The sequence below is a fragment of the Ornithorhynchus anatinus genome, chromosome 16, assembly GCF_004115215.2.
Source record: "Ornithorhynchus anatinus isolate Pmale09 chromosome 16, mOrnAna1.pri.v4, whole genome shotgun sequence".
Lineage (NCBI taxonomy): Eukaryota > Metazoa > Chordata > Mammalia > Monotremata > Ornithorhynchidae > Ornithorhynchus > Ornithorhynchus anatinus.
Window position 1 is genome coordinate 27,400,795 of NC_041743.1, and position 24,658 is coordinate 27,425,452.

At 41.6% G+C, this 24,658-nt stretch overlaps 1 protein-coding gene across 2 annotated transcripts in view; it reads right to left on the reverse strand.

Moving 5' to 3' along the window:
- Positions 1–24,658, reverse strand: part of ATRNL1 (attractin like 1) — a 602,864-nt gene that overhangs the window by 312,641 nt on the left and 265,565 nt on the right. For both annotated transcript variants that reach the window (XM_001513843.4, XM_039914307.1), the window contains exon 26: positions 9,634–9,712. In XM_001513843.4, the coding sequence (XP_001513893.2) occupies positions 9,634–9,712 (79 nt within the window). The remainder of the gene's footprint in view (positions 1–9,633; positions 9,713–24,658) is intronic.

Genomic DNA, 24,658 nt, shown 5'->3' on the forward strand with positions numbered 1-24,658 from the left:
ACTAAGCACTTGGGAGAGTACAATATAACGGAATTGGTAGTTATGCTCCCTGCCCACAACGAGCTTACAGTCAAGAGGGTAACATGAAAAGATAGAGCGGCAAGATAGGAAAAGAACAGGAGTAACGTTTGTACGATCAAATCATGCCAGGTAATCCAAATCCAGGGAGACACCGTGCCAGCCTATCTGTAGCAGAGATGACGAAGGCTAAGGAATCCCTCACAAAAGTGAAGCGGCGTGGCCTAGTGGGTAGACCACAGGCCTCCAAGTCGGAAGGACCTGGGTACTAATCCTGGCTCTGCGATTTGGCTGTGTGACCTTGGACAAGTCGCTTAATTTTACAGTGCCTCAGTCACCTCATCTGTAAAACGGGGATTCAAGCTGTAAGCCTCATGTAGGACACAGACAGTGTCCAACGGCATTCGCTCGTATAACGATAATAATGTCGGTATGCGTTAAGCGCTTACTATGTGCCAAGCACTGTTCTAAGCGCTGGGGGAGATACAAGGTAATCGGGTTGTCCCACGTAGGGCTCACAGTCTTCATCCCCATTTTACAGGTGAGGTAACTGAGGCACAGAGAAATTAAGCGACTTGGCCAAGGTGACACGGCTGACAAGCGACGGAGCCGGGATTAGAACCCATGACCTCTGACTCCCGAGCCCGGGCTCATCGGAGCCACGTTGCTTGTATCTACCCCATCACTTAGTATAGTGCCTGGCACATAGGAAGTGCTCAACAAATACTATAAAAATGTATTTTCAAAGTTAAGCGCATTAAAATCTAAAACTTACCAGAATCCCGCATGGACATTTTCAAACAAAGATCCTTGATGACAGTGATGTTTGCGGCCATCTGATTTTTTTATTTTATTCTATAGTATGCTAAAATGAAAAACGGTCCATGGAAAGGGTATGCCCACAGGGTATATTTGGTCCCGAGCGAGGAAAGGCGCAATCTGATTCTCAATAGGTAAAATTGGGAAACTCCATCTACTAAACTAATAAGTTCCCCTGGTATTTTATCCACTTAGATAGCAGTTACATTAAGTGAAGCTATTCCTAATGTATTATTAATCGAATTTCAGAATGAGGTTATAAGAAACATATTGCCCTCATAATATTAATTCATTTCTATTCATAAAAGCAGTGATCCATGGACTGAAAATAAATACTCTAATTTAATAAATGCTTTATGTAATGTTTTAGCATTTAGTACCCGGCTATTGACTGTATTTTATGTTCAGCTGCAGTTCCCAGATCCCATACCCAATTTTCCTCAACCTCTACAACTGAACACACAGTGGTATGAATATTGGCATTCCTTAAGGAGTTGTAAGTGATCTACGGAGAGCAGGGATGATGTCTCTAACGTACCCACAGTTTGACGGGACATTTGGGAGCCCCTTATGCTTTGGGGTGCATCTGGCTAGCTCCCCGGATGACAGAACCCTAAACCAGCTTGAGCGCTATTTCACTGAGCTAGTCCAGTAAGTGCTGCTTCACTTTTGTGAGGGATTCCTTAGCGTTTGTCGTCTCTGCGACAGATAGGCTGGCGCTGGGTTTCCCTGGATCTCCTCCCCCTCTCCCGTCCCACCCCCTCAGCACTGTACTCCTCCGCTCAACTGTATATATCTTCCTCACCCTATTTATTTTGTTTATTTTGTTTAATGAGATGTACATCACCCTGATTCTATTTATTTGCCGTTGTTTTTATGAGCTGTTCTTCCCCTTGACTCTATTTATTGCCATTGTTCTTGTCAGCCCGTCTCCCCCGATTTGACCGTCAGCCCATCAAAGGGCAGGGACCGTCTCTATCTGTTGCCGACTTGTACATTCCAAGCGCTTAGTACAGTGCTCGGCACATAGTAAGCGCTCGACAAATACTATTGAACGAATGAATGAATGGATTTGGATTACCTGGAATGACCTGATCATACAAAAGGCACTCTTAACTGCTCTTTTCCTTCTGACTCCCAAGCCCAAAGTCTATACAGTCTAGATACAATCCTTGCCCTACATAGGGCTCACAGTTTTAACCCCCATTTTAGAGGTGAGGGAGCTGAAACACAGCAAAGTGACCTGGCCAAGTTATAAGTGACTCCCAGGTCTAAACTCTATCCACTAGGCAACACTGTTTCTTAGGTGCAGAAGAGATTCCTTGCCCCATGCACAGGATCACTAAACCATGTCTCTTCCCAGCCCCCAAGTATGCTCACCCTGCAGTATGCAGAATTTTATGTGCACAGCTGCAGGATACACACCTAATAACTCTGTTGGAAGGAAAGGAACTCAATGCCCAAACCTCTTGTGCTTGGGGACTTTGACTTTCCAAGGACTTCAGAGGGTGGGTCCAACCAGAACCACAAGAACTGCTCCAGTCCTGTTCCAATATGCCAATATTCCAATATGCAGTCTGGAGCAGAGTCCTCAGGTCATCCCGTTGCTTGGAAGGTTCAAAATTCCTCAAGCAGCAGGCGACCTGGGGCCTTTCTGGCCATTGCACTCTCAAGCAGCATGGCAGAGTGGATAGAGCATGGGCCTGGGAGTTCTGGCTCCACCACTTGTCTCCTGGGTGACCTTGGCCAAGTCACTTCACTTCTCCGTGCTTCAGTTCCCTCAACTGCAAAAGTGGGGATTTGATTCCTGTTCTCCTTTCTACTTAGACTGTGAGCCCTATGTGAAACCTGATTCTCTTGTATCTACCAAGCACTTGGCACAATATTTGTCACATAGAAAGCACTTAGCAAAAGCAATTATTAGTATAATTATCATATTCCACCTTGATTACTATATCAGCCTCCTGGCTGACCTCTCTGCCTCTCCCCACTCCAGCCCTTGCTTCACTCTATTGCCCGGATCATTTTTATTAAAAAAAAAAAAATGTTCAGTCCATGTTTCACCACTCTTCAAGAACCTCAAGCAATTAATTGCCCATCAACCTCTTGCATCAACTTTAAAAATCCTTAACATTGGATTTCAAACAGCTCACCCCCTCCTAGCTTACCTCCCTGATTTCCTACAACAACTCAGCCTGCACACTTCGCTCCTCGAACGCCAACCTAATCACTGGGCCTCGACATCATCCATCTCACCACCGACCTCTTGCCCATGTCTTCTCTCTGGCCAGAAACTCTCTCCCCCTTCATATCCGACAGATCACCACTCTCCCTATCTGCAAAGCTTTAGGAAAATCACATCTCCAAGAGGCCTTCCCAACTAAGCCCTCTTTTCCCCTATTCCCTCTCCCTTCTGCATAGCCTGTACATTGGCAACTGTACCCTTTAAGGGCTTGATATTCGCCCACCTTCTGCCCCACAGGATTTAAGTTACAGCTCCTTCTAGACTGACTGTAAACTCCTTTGTGAGGGAGTGTGTTTATTTACCCTTGAATTGCAGTCTTCAAAGCCCTTGGTGCTCCGGCAAACAATAAGCACTCCATAAACAGGATTGATTGATTGTTTATTTGAATAATCTATTCTAACTCCTAATCTAATGCTAATCTTCTCATTATGCCTGGATCTTGCAGTGGACCTCTTGCCCACATCCTACCTCTGGCCTCTAACACCCTCCCTCCTCATATCAGACAGATAATTGCTCTCCTCCACTTCAACACTTTATTGAAGGCACATCTCCTCCAAGAGGCCTTCCTCTTCTCTTCTTCCACTCCCTTCTGTGCCACTCCTTCCTTCATTCATTTGTTCCTTCCTTCATTCATCCTCCCTCCCATCCCCACAGCACGTAAGTATATATCTGTAAATATCTGCAATTTTTTGATTTACTTAACCATTTATGTACTTATATTAATATCTGCCTCCCCCTCTAGACTGTGGACTCATGGGCAGGGATGTGTCTGCTGTTATTTTGTACTCTCCCAAGCGCTCAGTACAGCGCTTTGCACCCAGTAAACCTTCAAATATGATTGAATGAATGATCTGTCTAATCAGAGATGTCACACAGAAAATTTTTTAAATGACCCATTAAGGCATTCTGTGGGACTGCTAACCCCTGATTTCTGAGTGTCGGATATATTTATATGACATCAGATGGGAGAATTTTAATCTTAGTTTTACTGTAAGTTTTTATGATGATCCACTTATAAATCCTTAAAATTGGTTTTATAGTCCGAAAAGTGCATCATGAAAACTGATGCCAAAACCTTTAGTAAAGTATCACTTCCCCCATCTCTATTAATGTTTTTTATTGACTTTTGAAGCAATGCATCAGCAGAAAAATATGCCATAGAAAACTTGAGTGGCATGATAAATCATACACTAATATGCCTTATAAGTTTTAATGTTCACCCAAAGAGAAGAATAAGAAAAAAAGATATGGGAAGAGAAAAGGCTTTAAACAATTTTAAAATATGGGCAAGGCCTATAACTGTAATGGGAGTCAAGGTGAAAATGAGGCTTTACTCAATTGTGAGGCAATGTCTTTTTACTATCTATTGTAGTGAAGTTACAGATTGAACTTTTATAAACAACTCAATAATATACTAGGAAGTTCCTTTAGGCTTGTTGTGTCCCCGTTAAAATGTGTTTGATTCAGCAGTTTCACTGTTGTGTCAACTCTGGTTAGCGAAATGCATGAATTCAATATCTGCATTGCAGGGGAAAAAAGTAATAATATTGGGTTCGGTTTTTCACACGCTAAAATCCCAATCTCCGATCCCAGAATCGCGTTTACTCTCCATTAAGAAAACAACAGCAATCATTTCTGCCTTATATGTTGTGGGTGAAAATCTAAGTTCTCAGTGCTCTAGCACACTGCATTTATCACTGGACTCCATCATCGAAAGTGAAGATCTCTAGCACCTTTAGAAAACAAACTGTAAAAATATATCAATTCCCTAACATACTGTATTGTATGTTAACCAAAATGCATTTGTCTCTGTTCACTAGTATAATCTATATGAAACCATTCGATACTTAATAGAACCCCTGAAATAAGATTTTAGCTATTGAACAAGTATTGGTCTTAGAATCTATCTTTCACAGTTGCATTTTTTTGTGCCCTCTAAGAAACCTACTCACAAAGTTTAACATCAAAAAGCACGGGGTATAAATATTATGCTCAAACCACAAACTTAACCTCTAAACTTGCCTATTTCATAAAAAGAAGCAATATGTTTCACTGCACCAACACGCCTCATTTTAAAATCTGTCTTTGATCTTAAGTTCTTTTAAATGATAATGGATCCCATATTTACAAATAAATGACTAGCTTGCTTTCTTTGAAACATATACTTAATAAGTGACTTCTAACATTGAAATCATAATACTTTTCTTCTATTTCATGACAGCATAGTGAAGAGAAAATACAGCCATTTGATTTTTAGATAAAGCACTGAATATCCCACCTCCAGAAGGCGAGAGCAGACAAATACGTGCTTCTTCAATTCTTCATCCTTTCCAACCAACTCTCACTTCAAGGATCTCACAAGATGATAATGGGGCTAGTAGTGGTGGTGCAGGGAGAGGCAGGGGCAGTACGGAGTTTCCCATTACGAATGACAGATGAGCCTTAGTAATAATTATGGCATTTAAGCCCCCACTATATGCCGATAATTTTACTAAGTGCTGGGGTAAAAGAAGTAGCCTGGCCTATTGGAGGGTGGATAGAGGACAGGCCTGAAAGTCAACAGGACCAAGGTTCTAATCCCAGCTCCCCCCTTTATCTGCTGTGTGACCTTGGACAGGTCACAACTACTCTGTGCCTCGGTTACCTCACCTGGAATATAGGAATTAAGACCATCAGCCCCATGTGGGACGGGCTGTGTCCAACCTGATTTGCTTATATCCACCACAGGGTTTAGTAATAATAATGTTGGTATTTGTTAAGCGCTTACTATGTGCAGAGCACTGTTCTAAGTGCTGGGGTAGATACAGGGTAATCAGGTTGTCCCACGTGAGGCTCACAGTCAATCCCCATTTTACAGAAGAGGTAACTGAGGCACAGAGAAGTTAAGTGACTTGCCCACAGTCCCACAGCTAACAAGTGGCAGAGCTGGGAGTCGAACCCATGAGCTCTGACTCCGAAGCCCAGGCTCTTTCCACTGAGCCACGCTGCTTCTTCTTCTGCTGCTTTAGTACAGTGCCTGGCACATAGTAAGCACTTAACAAATGCTATTATTATTATTACTACTAGAAGATCATCAGGTTGGACGTGGTTCCTGTCCCATCAAGTACTCATAGTTTAAGTAGGAGGGAGAACAGGTATTTAATCTACAGGTGAGAAAACTGAGGTCCAGAGGAGTTAAGTGACTTGCCCAAAGTCACACAGCAGGCAAGGGGCAGAAGTGGGATTAGAATCCTAGTTTTCCAACTCCCAAGCCTGTGTTCTCAAACCACACTGCTTTTCAGGACCAAGAACTGATTATAGTTTTGCACGCCACACTTGAAGGAGTCACTGATGATGTAATGTGCTCACTGGTATAAGTGTGATTGTGCATTCCCTGAGGAACTGGGACTGTGACTGACCTGATTATCTCGTATCAACTCTAGTGCTTAGTACAGTGTTTGGCACATAGTAAACACTTAAATACCACAATTATTAAGTGTGGCTAGGAAGGCCCATCCAATCCTAACCACATCAGTCCCACACAAAGGCTGCCCTATGTTGCTTGTGGTGCCTGCAGCTTTTTGTGTTTGCAGTTACGGCTCACGACCTTCTCAAGACCTCCCCTTCATATCAGCAATAACTCTCCGGTTGCAGTGTGTTTTGCTGATCCATTTGCTGCACTTGTCACTCAGTTTTTACTTGTAATTCGGAATTGTCAGAGGCTTTATTTTAATGCAGTCTCAAAATGCTTCCTCTGTCTTATAGGTTCAACAATTTTGCCTCACCAAAGAGCAGCTGTTTGGGTGTCCCGCTGCCAGGGCCAAATTAACACAAGGGTTTTAAGGGGTTGGAGCCTTTGGCCCCAGATAAGGGGGAACCCCAGTCCACCCTCCAACTCACAGAGACTGGCACACGAGCCAATCATGCATCTGTTTGAGACAACGGGCCACCAGATCTGGGTACCGTCAAAAGGAGTGGGTCAGTACTGGCATTGGCCTAGAGTTCCCACTCTTGACCTTCAAGCGCTCCCTATCATACTGTGTGTGAGGAGGGGCCATTTTCAATTTTTCCACTCTGGGAAAATGAGGATTAATGGAGGAGTGAGGAAGAGACTGTGGGGGCTATGCACTTTGAACCCTGCTCTGACGCTCAGGCACTGCACCACCCCAGACTCCCCATTCCGCTAGCCAAAAGCAGCCTACCACCTGCTCGGTCGTAGTGTGGCCAGCTCTTCTAGAAGAAAGGCAGCGGGTGGAAGGCCCGAGAAAGAAATCTGCACGTCCCCGAGTCAGCGGATGAGATATGGCCGTGGGATTCCCTCCAACTCCTCTCCCAACCCTGAGCCTGAGAAACGATGTCAGGGTGGCAGGAACATCCTGGATGGAGGATGGGGGCACTGAGGCATTGCTGCAGCAGCCAAAGGTCCCAGGTCCAAGCCTGGCCCCGATCCAGCCCCCCTGGTGCCCTACCTTCCCCTGTGGCATTCCGTGCCACGGTGATGCTGTGGGGGCTGAAGACGCATAAGACCGGGGCCAAGGGGACTGGCTTGGCGATGCAGACGGCACAGAAACTACTGAGAAATTTCTAAGTCTCCCCTGGCCATGCCCCTGGTGACAGCCGGACTAGTCCTCTCCAGAAAGCCCCATCCCAAACCAGCTGGACACTTTTTTGCCCCCACCCGGATGATGTGGACTGAGGGAACCGGAAGAGAAGGAGGCGGCATCCTAGCTGTCAGGCCTGGGCAGACTCAGCTAAGTGGCTGCTTCCCTACAGGACCAGCTCCTCAGGTTCCCCCAGGCTCTTGCGGCACTCAGTCTGGTGGTCACTGCTGGTTGGGCTTCTGGAACCAATCAGCCTGGCCTGGGTTTGTAGGTGTCTGAAATCCTGGGTGCTGAGGTGAAAGGGTGCATTTTAAACTTTCCATCCCCATCCTCCTTCTACTCCTCTGGCCCCAGCAAAGGGCATGACAAAGGAAGTGGCAGGGTGCTAATGGGCATTAACTGATACTACTTTCCCCTCTCTTTTACCCCAGCTCAGGTGAGCAGGAGTGGTCTTGGTTTTTTTTGCCTCAGCTGAGGCTTTGGGGGCCCACAAGATTCCGGTCCTGGGCGCCAGCAGGAGTAGCCCAGGCTTGTCACCCATTCTCCTTACATATCCCACCCAGTCGATCTATATCAAAGGGATCAGAACTTCAATGTTTATCATCCTGTCTTACGCTTGATGTTGACTATGGAGAGATATTAATATCGTTTTCTGCAGTTTTCTGAATCTAGCATGCAGTTTTTCATTAATATTTCCAGGTGAACTCTGGCTGGCGTCTTGCTAGCATTGCTGGACAATGAGATCCTTCAACAGCTTCGGCAGTGAGTACTCTTACAACTCCCACCCCCTTGCTTTTTTTTTTTATTAATTTGATAAAAGTGGCAAGGCATTTCCCCCTTATCATGAGGAAGAATGTGGCAGGGACCTAAGCATCAGATCCCCTCCCTGTCGACAGCTCTCAGCTGTTTTTACCATCAGCTATGACATCATTGCCATTTTTCATGGCTCTAACTGCCTTGGTGACTTCATTACATATCGGAGCAAAAGTCATGTCTTAACACCATTCTGCACTGAGACTCATCTTTAATGGTGGAAGGTGTATTTAGAAGTGACTGCCATTTCTTCAAGATTCCCTTTGGTATGAGGTTGGAGTCAATGTCACACTCTTCACTGGTGTCTTGGGGTGGAAATGGAGCCATAACCCTCTTAAGGATGCATAATCACTTCATCTTTGACAACCCCTCTACTCTGCATACTTCAGTTAATCTGTATTCCACCAATCCTGTGTTTCCCATAGATTCCCTCCACATTCCCAAGTCATCGTTCATACATACATTAAAATCTCCCAGCTTATCATATATTGGTGCTGGTAAAAGTTTGTTTAATGCTTAAGGAATCATTTCTCTCCTCCCTCGAATCAATAATGGAGGGGGCACATACACTAATGACTGTGACATAGTGCTTCTGTTTTACAGGTAGGCAACAAATATTTCATAAATTACAGATGTGCCACTATCGCTTAGACCCTAAATCAAAGGTGACACTAAATATTTCATCTAAATTGTTGAAGAACTAAATAGCCTAGCATGTTGTTTGAGATAAACCATTGCCTATTTTATTAAAACTCTCAGATAACCTTGAGAACGGTTACCTATTCGTTGGAATCAGTTCAAACATCTATTTGCCGATAACCTTGAACTTCGTTATGTAGAGTCTTATAATGTAAAATGAAAAATTTCAAATATGAAACTCTATCACCAATGATAGTGTCAAGTATTTTATATTAAACTGCCCGCTAGCTAATCCACATTCCTTCTGATTCTGACTCATTCTGACAGTAGCCTAGTCTGTTTTATAGAAAAGAGAATCATACCAGATCTCCTTGTTCAACCTTAAAACATAAAATTGGTCAGAGAAGGTTATGTTTTCAACACAGTACATTCAGTTATACACGACAGACTCGTGCTTTCACCTGAAGTTCTAAATTCAACAGACAAAAAATTAAATGAGGAAAAAACTAATATTGATACCTCTCTTCGTCGAGAAGCCCAGCAGGTTTGTTTGATCTTCCAGACCACAGCAGCCACCAAGAGTAAGGACAAGAAACAACTGAAAAAAATAAACAAACATTACCCCATGTTCTAAATATCTGCTCTAAAAAGAAAGTGAGAAAACAAAGAATAATATTAAGCCATGCAGAATCATAAAATACATTTTGTAAATGTTGGGCTAATATTCATTCAAATGCTCATGGATAAGTACTCATGCAGAGTTTCACCGCTGCTCCAAAAATCACCGAAACGTTGTTCTCTTCTTGCTGAAGTGCAATAACGGTGTATTATCGGGAGTGTGATGAGGAAGGCTGACCAATGAGAAGGAGCTTTTTAAATGCATTAAGGTGCAAGCAGGCCCCAGTTTTCCTCCATACCATCCCTTGTTTTCTTCCTAAAATTCCCTCAGTTCACTCGATTCATCAACATTTCAAACTACGCCATGACAGTCCCAAAAAGAGATTATGGGGGTAATACTGTAAATACATAAACTGAGAAGACAAATGGTTTTTTACATAGGCAGGGAGTGTTGTAGTCATCAAAAGAATAAGAAATGGGTAAGTGGACACAGCCTTAAAGGATCTGTATTAGAAATGGCTGTTTTCAGAGATGCCTCCTTTGCAAGGTACATCCAATCTTTGCAGAACCAGGCTAAGACATATAGAATGATATCAAATAATTGTTTAAAGATGGTAGGTCTTATTAAAATCCAAAGCCTGTGCTTTTTGGATGAAGACTGATCTCAACCAAGCATAATAAATAACCAACAGTAATTTTTTTCCTATGCAAAGTCCACAATTTTCCACATGGCCAATGTTAAATGACAACTTTTCCTCTGAGGATATTTTAAATCTTCTTTGGGACCATGCGCTTATTCTGAAAGTGAAAATTTAGTTTTCACTGACTTATTTTAGGTTCATTTTATTAAAAAAAACAACAACAGTTCTCATTCCTTCATTGAATCGGGTTTTTTTGTGGTAATTGAGTTTTCAGAGGCTTTCAGTACTACTGATGGATCTGAAAGGTGGAATGTATCTCAGAATTATCCTCATCCCAGTAGAAATCAGACAGAAAACAAGTAGATGAGCTGCAGAAAAAGGGTAAAGGGCGAGTTCGGGAACCTGAGGCCTGAAGAGGAATTTCAACAATTTATTTTTTAACCTTCCTAAAAGGATCATTAATGAAATGATTCAGAATTTAAAAGCATTCAAAATTGATTTTGTAACCTAATTTAGAAAAATAGATTTTAATACATATTCCATAGAATTACCAGAGTGAGGCATAAAATGATATTCCACCAAAAGGTTTCTGGTGACAAAGGACTATCCTCTGGTGACAGTCAAGCTAACCGAATGCAAAAAGAGATAATATTGTCATTATCTTATTCCAGTGGTTTAAACTGACAATGAGCATCAAGTCGGAATACATATTTTTATAAAGTATTGTTAACGGCTGGTTTGGGACTGCATATCTTTTATTCCCTCCAGAAAGAGTTAGAAACTAAGGAACTGTGTTGAAGCCCAGAAAGTTATTCCAAGGAAATTATCATTTACATTTTAGTAACTGATACCCTATTGAACATTATTTCCAAATGGGTAAAAATAGCAGATTTTTAGGTATTTGGTTATTTAAAATATACATTATTATTCCAATTGGTCCTTTGCCAGATGACAAGTACATAAGCAAATAAATGGAGTAAGTAAATCGCTAAATTAAGTGCTAACAGTTGTGGGTTGTTATTACCTGAGGTTATAGGATTTAATCAGGGCAATCCTTCTGGAAGAGGTGGGCTTTCAAAGAGGGCTTCATTCATTCATTCATTCAATAGTATTTATTGAGCGCTTACTATGTGCAGAGCACTGTACTAAGTGCTTGGAATGAACAAGTCGGCAACAGATAGAGACAGTCCCTGCCGTTTGACGGGCTGACAGTCTAATCGGGGGAGGACTTTGAAGATGGAGGCCGCCTAAGGTAGGTGGGCCCCTCGCAGGGTCACATCTGGAGAGTTTCCAGTTTCCAGTCTCGGCTACGGGAGGGAGAGTCAAGCAGAGGACTACTCATTCCATTTCTAGCTTGGGCAGCGGCTAGTGAGTGGAAGTCAATCTGCTAAAAGTCAAAACTCACCCATGCTGGGCAACAGCGCCATGGGAGAGCCGAGGGTGGAGACTCGAGTTTACTGCGTGGAAGGAGGCAATGGACAACCGCTTCTGTCTTTTTACCAGGAAAACTCTAGGAACACACTACCAGAATGACTGCAGATGGAGAGTGGGATGTTCTGGGCGAGATATGTCTGTGGTGTCGCTGTGGGTCAGAAACAACTCGACGGCATATGACAAGAAGGTACGTGGGAATACATAAGGGAAAAAATCCTCTTAACTAAGGCCACAACGTTCATTTGTGTGCTTTAAACAGTGTGTCTAGCGCAGTAGTAACCAAGATGAAGTCATTCACACTTCAAATATCAAAATCTGGATAATTTAATAATAAATTAAGCACTTTCTTTAATGTGATAATAATATCATTTTAGTATTATTACACTAGACACATTTGCGCTGTTACACGTGCTTAGATTGCAAACTCTGTGTAGGATAGGGACTGTGTCCCAATTGATTATCTTGTGTCTTAAAGAGTAATCACTTTAATAAATGCCATTATCGTTATCATAATCAACATCATGATTGTACAAATTAATCAGTAGATATGATCACTATGTGGGGTTAAACAGATAATATAACCTACAGATAGGTATGTGTATCAAGACCCATATCTTAAGTGCTTTGGAAGGGGGTCTGAGAACCCAAGTGCTTACTATGGGGCTGAAGAGCTTAAGTGGCAGTAGGAAGATATAAAGTAGGGAGACAGAAATTAAGCAGGGAAGGCCTCTTGGAGGGAGCGGATTTCAGAAAGGCTTTCAAAGGAAAGGGCAGAAATCCAGAAGAACTGAAATAGGGGAGTTCTGTGCAGTGGGAGTGGGGATAGAATGAACAAGAAGTTGGTGGTGGGAGAGACTAAAGTGGGGGAGAAGGCGGTAGGATATCTTGAGTGGAATGCTCTTTAGGTAGCTCATCGACACCTACAGCTTCAGTTACCACCTCTAGGAAGAGAACACTCAAACCTATCTCTCTTGGCACATCGTTTCACCCAAACTACAGTCCTACATTTCTTCTTGTCCCCGGGACATCGCCACATGGATATCCTACCTGTAACCCAATTCAACTTATCCAAAATTCAATTTCTCTTGTTTTCTTGAAACTCACTCCTCCTCCACCATCACCATTACCGTTCCAGAAGCCCACAACTTTGGTATCCCCAGCAAGTCTAAAAATTCTGCAAATTCTCCACCACATTTCCTAAGTCTGCTCCTTCCTAACCACCCAAAGAACCTCCACCCAGGTTTCAGCTCTCATCTTATCATGGTTAACCTACTGCACTAGCCCTCTTTCAATAGATACTATATGCTGCTGTACAGATCATCATCCTGAAGTGACTCTCAGCACACATCACTCCACTCTTCAAAAACCATTAATGGTTCTCTAAATCCCTCTATGTCAAGCAAAATCTCCCCACACTTAGCTCCAAGGCTTTTTACATCACCCATATTGCCCCTCAAACCACTATTCTTCTGCTCGCCCTCTCCACTCACCCAAAGCCGAGTGACAACCTCAATTAACTCTCACATCTCAGACCTTTTGCTAACACTGTTTCCCAAGCCTGAAATTCCCTCCTAAAATCCCATCTCCTCCTGGAAGCTTTGATAATAATAATAATTGTGGTATTTGTTAATTGCTTCCTATGTGCCAGGAACTGTTCTAAGTGCTGGGGTGAATATCAGCAAATTGGGTTGGACACAGTACCTATCTCATATGGGGCTCACAATCTTAATCCCCATTTTACAGATGAGGTAACAGGTGTAGAGAAGTTAAGGGACTTGCCAAGGTCAAACAGCATGGAGGAGTTGGGATTAGAACCCAGATCCTTCTGACTCCCATGCCTGTGCTCTATCCACTGGAACACACTGCTTTCTCTGATCAGTTTACAATACCCAGTTTCCCTCAACCTCACAGCTTCTCTTAGTACTTTCGTATTTTAACCCTAACCTTAGCATTATGTAGGTTCACTTGTATATTCAATAACGTTTTCAGTTATTTCATCCTGGGAAATTTGTTCTATCCTTCCTACAATGTATTATCCTTCATACAATTTTAAATAATTTCTGTCAGTTTTCCCTCGGTGAATTGAAGCACTTTGAGGGCAGGGGTCATTTATCTTTCTTCTGTTGTACCTCTCAAGTGCTTAGAATAGAGCTTGGTACTCATTAGCATTCAGTAAACACCACTGATTGATGGATTGACAGTTTCAATACAAAACAGTCCCAATACAGGATTTTGAAAGACCATAGTGAGGAGTCAGAGATAACAATAAGTACATCTACCAAATGTTCAAAATTTTTTCAACTTGTTCAGAACAGGTAGTTTAGGAATAAGACAGTGATTCTAAACTTTAGCTCTGGTTTCAGCAATTAGCAATGCCCAGGAAAATATAAATGCAGTTTACCCTAAAGACAATATTTATGTAGATATTTGTCACAAATAGTTATTAAACAAACACAGACTCCAGTTGTGCATGGAAGAAACTTCAAAGGAAAAATCCAAAATATCATGACTATTGCATTTTTAATTTTTAGCATAACGAGAAAAAATAGTTGTGATGCAGGGAGCATGTTTAGCTAGAATTTAGTAGTTTAAAGAATTGTTTCCATCCTTAATTAGCCTTGTGGTTAGTATAAATTCTTATGCTTGAACAATGAAACTTAAGTGATTCAAAGGACTGGAACATGACTGCCTAGGAAAAGCAAAAATGTAATTATGATTAAAACATTAACATCCTTTAGGATTACTAATTTTACTAAAAATGTACAAATGCACTCAGTACATTTTTAAATAACACACTTCTACTATTCAGTAACACATTTAACAATATAAAGACAAAGGTCGTGCTAAAGTACATTGCTCTGGAAATGATAGTCTTTAAAGGCACTTGATGAAAGAGTTTACATTTGATGAGGGTCAGCGTGGCCTGGTAGAGATAGCATGGGTTTAGGACTCAAAGGACCTGGGTTCTAATCCCAGGTCTGCCACTTGAATGCTGTGTGATCTTAGGCAAGTCACTTAATTCCTCTGTGCCTCAGTTTCCTCAACTGTAAATTGGAGAGAAAATACATGTTCTCCCTCCTTCTTAGACTGTGACTGTAAGCCCGTCAAATGGCAGGGACTGTCTCTATCTGTGGCCTTGTTCATTCCAAGCGCTTAGTACAGTGCTCTGCACCTAGTATGCGCTCAATAAATACTATTGAATGAACTGTGAACTCCATGTGGGAGAGGGACCATGCCTAGTCTAACTTGTATCTAAACCAGTGCAAAGTACAGTACTTAAAAAATATTATCATTTACTTGTTTTTCTTAAGTGGTTGAGTGAAATGTTAACTATACGAAGGCTGAGTCTGCAGAGCCCAATGAAATGGGGCCTTTGGGAATTCATAATCTAGTTGATTTTTTATGTGTGTGAATAAAATCACACTGGGTAACTGAAGCCACCAAAGTAACTTCGAAGAACTATATGATCCAGTGGGGCATTATAAATGGAGCAAATCGAACATATAATTGTTCAAATTACTTAATTTGGGTTCTTGGGATCCCGCCTGCATGACAGATTGAGGAGTCAACTCTACAATTCAAAATATCACTGACTCTAAATTGATCGGTTTTGTACTTTCTCAGAGAATTGAGTAAAAATGAATTAGGGGAGCACCAGGGATTCAGGGCTTTAAGACACTCAGTTAGTTCTCTCCCCTTTCATAAGCTCATTTCTCTTCCACTACAACCCAGCTTGGTCATTTTGTTCCTTTCAAGCCAACCTACTCCCCATGCCTCTTCTCATTTATTCTACTGCTGACTTCTTGTTCACACCCTCCTTTGCATCTGAGACGGCCTCCCCTGTCTCACCTGAGAGACCACTACTCTCCCATCTTCAAAACCTTTCTAAAATCACATCTCCAAGAAGCCTTCCATGATTAACATTCCCCAACTCCACATGCTAATCCAGTCCTTCTGCATCTCCTAAAAACTGGGGTACTCACTCCCAAGAACTTGGATAACTCCCAGTAGCATTTACACACACACACACACACACACAGACATATATATATATAACTTTAAATTATCTTGCTTCCCACTGCAATTTATTTTAGTATCAGTCTCTCCTGCTGTTCTGTAAGCTCAAGGCCAGGGATCATGTCTATTAACTATTTTGTACTCTCCCAAGTGTTTAGTATAATACTTGGCATTAAGTAAGTGCTCAGTAAATACCATCGGTTGATTGAATCACTGGTCTCAAATGGATTTTATTAATACATTTTTTAGCTGAAATTATAACCACAGTTAATGAAAAAATATCACGGGAATGGCTCATATGATTTCTATTGAAATGCATTAACTAAAAAGTCTTTCTTATTTTGTTGAGTCTGACAGAAGCTTAAATGTCACATGCTTCAAAGTGCAATGAAAAATCCTAATACCTGTGAAAACCAGGTGTCTTTTAAGTGACATTTTAAGTGACATCTAGGAAGTGATTAGTTATGACCTAAAGCATGAACAACCTTGAAAGTGTTATCCAAAATAACTCCACGATGTTTTATTTTAAGATCATCCTCTAGATCCTAAGTTTGTTGTGGACAAGGAATACGTCTACCAGTTCATTTGTCGTGAATTTTCCTAAATGCTTAGGGCAGCACTCTGCACACAGTAAGCACTCCCTAAACACCACTGAGTGATTTTAGTGGGGGTTTTTTTAAAACTCCTTTCAACATTAAAATAGTTGTCACAGTGCATTATGTAGGTTGGATTTATTTTAGGCTAAAGAGTCCCATTACCACTGAAATGGGACTGTTCATTAACAAAAGTGAAGACGTGCCCACATTAACATTCACGATCCTAAAGAAAGGAAGAAGAATTGAATCATGAAGCAGGTGAGAGGTGAAAATGTAAATTTTGCGAGTCAAGCACTTAAGACTGTAGTTGAAACTATGTACCCGCCGATGAGCAGTTCCTGGGAGAAGGGGTAAAAATGGGAGCAGAAGCGATACACAATTGAGCCTTGAAGAACTCTGAAAGTTGCCACCTGCAGATAATTAATGGAATCTCCCATTGTGAGCAAAAGTAAAGCCCGATATTATGTTTATGTCTAGAGGCACAAATCAATCAGTGGAATTTACTGAGTACTTACTGTAAGCAAGACCAATACTGAAAGGAAGAAGTCAAAGGGTAAGATGAGAATCAAGAGTTTTGTGTCCATAATATCAAGGTCAGAGAAGTAGCAAAGATAGGATAAGACTAACCAGGTCAAGAGTGAGGGACAGAGCGCGGAACTGAAGAAAAGGACCAAATGATGTGCTCTATCCCTCTATCTCTTCCCCCTGCCGCTTCCAAGACTTCACAGACACAAATGAGTCACCCAATTCATTCACCACAATAACACTTACGTGTATTTATAAAGTTCTTACTAACTGCCAAATCACGGTACTAAGCTCTGAAAATCAGATTGGACATGTCCCTACCCAATACGGGACTGAAAATAGTTTTCATAGTAGTTGTTAAGGACTTACTATGCGCCAGGTACCATACTAAGCAGGGGGGTAGATACAAGATCATCAGGATGGACACTGTCTATGGCCCACATGGGGCTCACAGCTTTAATCTCCATTTTACCTATGAGGTAACTGAGTACTTCTTAAGCGCTTCCTGTGTGCAGAGTACTGTACTAAGCGCTTGGAAGAGTAATAAACAGACACATTGCCTGCCCAAGAAGTTAAGTGCCTTGCCCAAGGTCACATAGCAGACATGTGAGAGCCAGGATTAGAATGCAGGTTCTCTGATTCCCAGATCCGTGCTCTTTCCTGCAGGCCTTGCTGCTTCTAATCTTGGCAGTGTGTTTAAAATGTACGAACAAATAATCCCTGGAGACAACATCCACAATAACAATGAAGACGATGGCTAGAGAGATATAGCTGTGAGATGTGACACTGGTGGCCGTAGGGGTGAGAGGGCAAGATAAAGAGAGTTTTGCTGCCTCAGTACCTATAGGTACTCAAAGAAGCAGTCCTTGCCCCTACACAATGAGACTAGTCAACTGTGGCACCTCACATCACCTTCACGTAAAATCCTCGGGGATGGTGTTTCACAGCACTTCCAACATATGGGGCCATATATTGTTATTCTCTCATAGAAATAAGAAGAATACAAAAGCTAAACCACTAATTTGGTTTAAAACTATTAGTCGTCCTGCAAGGTACCTGATTCTTAAAGATATAATTAAGATTGTGACCAATATTCACGTGTGTCCAAGTAAAATAAAATCATATAATTAAAATTTTCTGTTCATTCCTTTCAGGGCAATTTTATTAAGCTATTTTTATTAACTTTCTATTTTAAAACTCATTAGTTGGAGCTCCTTATGAATCCAAATCTCGGTCTTCCAGCGTAATCATTATATTTAATATTTTAATAACGAGAGTAACCAGAGTTAACGTTGCTTTCTGTGTTTTATCTTTTCGTGTCCCTTTGGATTATTACAATTCAGTACAAGGACCAGCAATATTTCTCAACTCCTGAAAACAGGTTGTTCATTTCTTAGATGTCACTCATTTCACAGAGTGCTATACCCACCGTGTCTGACAGGGAAGGAGACTGGCAGACGAAAAAGCAACTTGTCATTTGTTATAACATAAGATATCATTATTGCCTAGAGCAAAGCCTACTCTTACTTTTTTTTCTACCTCACTAATCTTCACCCCACCCCACCAGCTGTTTATATTTCTAAAAATGGAGTCACAAAGTTAAGACTCGCCATGGGTCATATACTTTACAAAGGGGGGACATACGTGTTTTCACTATGAATATCAGTATAGAAAATCAGTGAATTTGAGTGCTTATGGTGGGCAGAGCACTGTACTAGGATTTTGGAATACAACAGAGTTGGCAGACACGTTCCCTGCCCACAGACAGTTTATGGTCAAAGAGGGGGAAATACTATTTCTAGACCACCTGTTCATTCATTCAGCTGTATTTACTGAGCACTTACTGTGTGCAGAGCTTTGTACTAAGCACTTGGGAGAGTACAATACAGCAATAAACAATCACATTCCCTGCCCACAAAGGGCTTACATACCTGTAGTAATACCGGTGACATTTCAAATCAGCCCTTTTTTATTTAAAGAAGGTGATCAGAACAAAAAAAAAAGTGCACATCAAACTGCTCCTTTTACATATCTTAGGTTAAACCACCTGGTGATTTAACCTAAGAGATGAATCCTAGTGAAAACTCTGAAGCACTTGAAAAACCTTAGGCAACTTCACATGTCAAACTTTGAAATGATAAGTGAAATCTCAGAGAGCCATCTTATTCAGTAACCAAGTAGCTTTCATGCACCAGTGAATTTTTTGTTTGTTTGTTTGTTTTTAAGTATTTCCTCTGTGCCAGGTACTGTACTAAAGCAGTGTGGCTTAGTGGAAAGAGCCTGAGCCTTGGAGTTCTCATCTTTAAATTTAGAATTCAATGCCCGTACCTCCTCCAGTGTAGACTGTGAGCCCCATGGGGTGGACAGGAATATGCCTGACCTGATTTCCGTGCATCTTCCCTATAGAGTAATACTTCGCTTGGCACATAGTAAGCATTTTTAAAATATCATAATTATTATGACAATTTGGTCAATTTGGTCAATTTCCCACAGTTAACTGGAGAAGCAGCATGGCCTAGAGGAAAGAGCCTGGAACTTAGAATCTGGCTGTACAACTTGTCTATGTGACCTTGGGCAAGTCACTTAACTTCTCTGCACTTGGCTTGTAGTAAGCCCTTAACAAATACCATAAAAAAATTATCTCATATCTACCCCAGTGTTTAGTAATACTTACTGTATTTGTTAAGTGCTCATTATATGCCAGGCACTGTACTAAGTACTGGGTTAGATACAGGATAATCAGGTCCCTCATGGGGCTCAAAAAATAAGTAAGGAGAACAGGTAATGAATCTCCATTTTGTAGACAAGGGAACCGGGACACAGAGTGATTACCCAAGTTCACACAGCAGGCAACTGGCAGAGAGGTGATTTGAACCCAGGACTTCCAGGAGATTTATTGTAGTTCTATGAACGTGCTTTGAAATATAGTAATCTATGGTTCTGTAAGAAGAATTAAACCACTGGTACTATATTTACACAAGTAAATCATGCAAACAATAACAGGAATTATCTAAAGTAGCAAATTATGACTCATGATTGTTTTATCCCCAAATGAGCCTTCATCTTATGAGAAAAGAATACTATATAATGCTGTGACTGGTAAATATTTTCAGGTCACAAGAGTATATGGTAAAAATAATGTCAAAATTATTGCAATTTAATATTTTCATCTTTATTTTGGTTTTAGTATTCAACCAAATTTGGCACATTTTAAAATGAGTACATACCCTTACCTTCTTTGCTGCCTTTTGGCAACTTTTATTAACATTTGTCCCCTTTTAATATTATAGGAACTATGTAAGATTTATATTTCTACCACATATTAAGCACACACCAGGGAATAAATGACTCTCCAGTGCAACACCAGGTAGTAGTTTGGATTGGGAATGATTTGACCACAGTTTGTGGGATCACTCTTTGAAAATTCAATAAACTGAAAATCAAAGTTAAGCAATATTGCCTGATACTGTAGTAAGATTCTCCTTCTGCAACAAAATAAAATAAAAATCTATAATTACTATCTCAAATGTAATCATCCGGCATCTAAAAAAGGATTTTTCAAAACAATACCAGGTAACTGACTTACAAATGCCTTCTATTAGAGCTTAGCAATAAGTTCAGTTGAAACTCAAACCCGTAGAGTCATATAGTATTTCCCCTCAAATATTTTATATATTACCTAAACTTACTTGGAGGAAAATCAATCAGTTGTATTAATTGAGGGCCCACTATGGGCTAGGAACTGTACTAAATGCTTGGGAGGGAAAACCTTTGGCAGGGCACACACGCTTTCAAGGAATTTACTATCTAAAAGGGAAGCTGAGAAAAATGATTTATTGAGAGTGAAAGGTGGAGGAAAAACAAGCATACAATTAGTTGCAGTACAAACACATCCCTACTCCTGCTGCCTCTTATACTGTGGATCCTGTATAGGACTGAGACTATTTCCAATCTGATCATCTTGCAGCTACCCCAGTACCAGGCATGGTGCTTGATCTATCCATCAATGGTATTTACTAAGTGCTTACTGCATGCAGAGCATTGTACTAAGAGCTTGGAAGAACACAATAGAGTTGGTAGACACGAGCTGTAGCACCAAAAGAGCTTACAATCTATTGTGAAAAACAGGCATTAAAATAAATTACAGATAGGGGAAATGGCAGTGTATAAGGATATGGACATAAATGCTGTGGAGCTGGGGGTGAGGTGAGTATGGAAGTGCACTGGGGAATCATCAAAGTGTTTAGCTGATAGGAAAGGGAGGTCAAACAGGGCAGGGAAATGTTATTGTTTACTTGTTTAATCTCCTCCCAGGCCCCGAGAAGAAAGGAAGGGACTAATAATAATAATAATAATTATTATGGTACTTGCTAAGCTCTATGTAACATGCACTGCTCTGGGGTAGATTTGAGTTAGATTGGACACAGTTCCTGTCCCACATGGTGCTCACTGTCTTAATCCCCATTTTACAGATGAGGTAACTGAGGCCCAGAGAAGATAAGTGGCTTGCCAAAGGTCACACAGCAGACATGAGGCAGAGCCAGGATTAGAATCCATGACCTTCTGACTCCCAGGCCCCTGCTCTATCCACTAAGCCACGCTGCTTCTGACCACAAACTTCCAGGCAACATAGGCTTACTTATAAGCCTATGAGAAACAGCTCGGTTGGACTGGCCAGGCAAGACGGGGCCACAACGGGGCCAAATCCCCTCACTGCTAACACTCCAGTGTTGGGGCATCCCAGCCCCTGTGCTAGTATAATGTGGCCAGTCCAGATGGCTCAAAGGGGTGCTGGGGAAAATAAAATCCTCTTTGAAACATTTTTTTTTAAATTGATACTTCTAAAGCACTATGAGACAAGCACTGTATTAAGGGTTTGGGTAAATGCAAAACAGATAGAGCAGTGTGGCCTAGTGGATAGCGCACAGGCCTGGGAGTCAGAGGGACCTGGGTTCTAATCCCGGCTCTGCCATTTGTCTGCTGTGTGACCTGGGAAGGTCACTTGTCTTCTCTGTGCCTTAGTTACCTCATCTGTAAAATGGGGATTAAGACCGGGAGCCCTAGGTGGGTCAGGGACTAGGCTAGGCTCCTACTTTCTACAGACCCAATTACCAGAGTTAAGTCACCCTAACGCCATCATGATACAAGGGGGCAGGGAAGCAAGTATGTTTCTCACTAATGCCACATAACAGCGCTTGATATTTTAAGATACTTCAGGGCAAATTTTGTTGCACTGCCTTTAGGAGTTGCATTGCCTTAATTGGAGACAAAAGTTTTGGAGGAATTTTTCCTATTAAAATATTTTTTTTCTCTTTAATTTAGCAATTTCTATATAGAAACTCACACATATGAACAACGAAACAATTTTAAAGTAACCTAATTAACATTTCCCTATTTAAGGTCATTTGAGGAAATTTAAATGACAAATGATAAATCAAACGCATTTTAACCCCCACAATAATTAGAACATGCAATTTCATTTAGCCATGGTGGCAATCTAAATAAACAATACCATGTCTAAAATGAGTCTTGCAGAACACCAGCTTTTTCAATGTAATGATACAGCTATTCAATTATAATACCCTCACAATTTGTGAAAACCCAATTGGGAATCCTAAATATATTAAAGCAATTTGCATATATTTTCAGCATTTGAATTTTTTAGAGATATTTGAACTTTTCAATTCATCCTATTTTGCATAAAAATAATCCTATTTTTATTGAACAAAGAAGGTTCCTTCAATTGATTTCTACAAATATACAGTCCCCATTAGTGTTGCTAATAGCTTGCAAAAGGTCATTTAAATTCCACGATACAAAATGCCCGAACTGCAAACTTATTTAAGGTTCATGCTGAAATTTAATCTTCATTACATTTTCCAGAATAAATAGTATTTTGTGCCCATTAAAATCAAAACATATATTCTGATTCCTTGCATTTCACTTCCAAACAAGATGACTTTTGATTTAAGTTACAGCCTAAAAACTGTGTTTCCCAATAGAAAAATACTGTCTTCCTTTCACCTTTCCTTAATAATAGAACGGCTACATCTGCTGAGTACAGATGGCCATGACAGGAAAAGTCTAGCTCAATATGAGGCTGTGGTACACTTCTCCACGACGTCAGCTTTTGCTTAATTGAGAATGAACCTAGTTCACGCCACGCACAGATTTTAATCATGAAGTTTCGACACAGTCACGAAGCTCCAGCCCATCCGCCTTCTCCCCAAACTGCACACTATACACCTGTGTGATTTTCCAGAACTGGAGTGGTCCTTCACCTCCTTCCCATTTCTCAACTGGACAGCTTTTCAGGCACAGAGGGCAGCTAAGGCAGCCAGAGCTAGGTCACCATGCTTCAATTACCAGAATTGTGGCCCTCTTCCCTCTGACCCGGCCGGGCCCTGGTGGGGTGTGTGAAAAAACTCAGGGACTCTTCTTTCTCCCTCCCGGCCAGGAGGCTAGGCTATAAGGTCCACTAGGCTCGACCTGTTCTGAGAGCCCTGCGGGAGGTATGAAGAAGCCTCATGACTGACAAGCCTCTCAGCCCTGGGTTGGACTCTCTAGGCTCCAACTAAGCTAGGCACTGACTAAGGACTTCTGGAACCCCTGTCAGGTTCTGGCCCTGCGTGGGCTCATTATTGTGCCCCACTTTCTGGGCCACAACTGGGAGCTTTTTTCAATCTATCAATCAGTGGTTTAAAGTACTCGTTCACCTTGCTCCCTCCTCCCTTACCTCACTACTCTCCTACTACAACCCAGCCTGCACAATTCGTTCCTCTTATGTCAACCTTCTCTCTGTACCTTGTTCTCATCCATCTCACCACCAACCTCTCGCCCTCATCCTGCCTCTGGCCTGGAACACCTATACTCTTCAAATCCAACAGAGAGTTACTCTCTGCCACTTCAAAGCCCCACTGAAGGCACATCTCCTCCAAGAGGCCTTCTCTGACTAAGACCTCCCTTCCTCTTCTGCCACTCCTTTCTGCGTCACCCTGACTTGCTTCCTTTTTTCATCCCCACTCCCCACCCCACAGCACTTAAGTACATATCCATAATTTTATTTATATTATCGTTTGATTCCCCCTCTAGACTGTAAACTCGTTGTGGGCAACGTTTCTGTCTGTTATATTTTACTCCCTCAAGCACTTAGTACTGCGCACAGTAAGTGCTCAATAAATACGACTGACTAAGCAGCATGATCTAATGGAAAGAGAGCGGAACTGGAAGAGAACATGGGTCCTAATCCCAACTCCATCACCTGTCTGCCGTGTGACCTTCGGCACGTTACTTAAACTTCTCTGTGCCTCTGTTTCCTCATCTGTAAAATGGGGATTAATGCTATGTGCTCTTTGTGGAACAGGGACTGTCCCCAACCTGATTATCTTATATCTACCTCAGTACTTAGCACAGTGCCTGACACATAGTGCTTAACATATGCTTTACAAATATCATCAAAATAGCACCCACGGAGTGCAAAGCACTATGCTTACAAAGATACAACAGAAACAAATGAAACCAAAGTCAAAGTATTTTTAAGAAGAGGACATGGACCACATGTCACAGGCAGCCAAGAGATAAAGGAGGATTAAGTCAGAATAGACCAGCATGGCCTAGTGGAAAGAGCACAGAATTGGGAGTCAGATGACCTGGGTTCTAATCCCTGCTCTGCCACTTCCCAGCTGTGTGACCTTTCTAGGCCTCAGTTCCCTC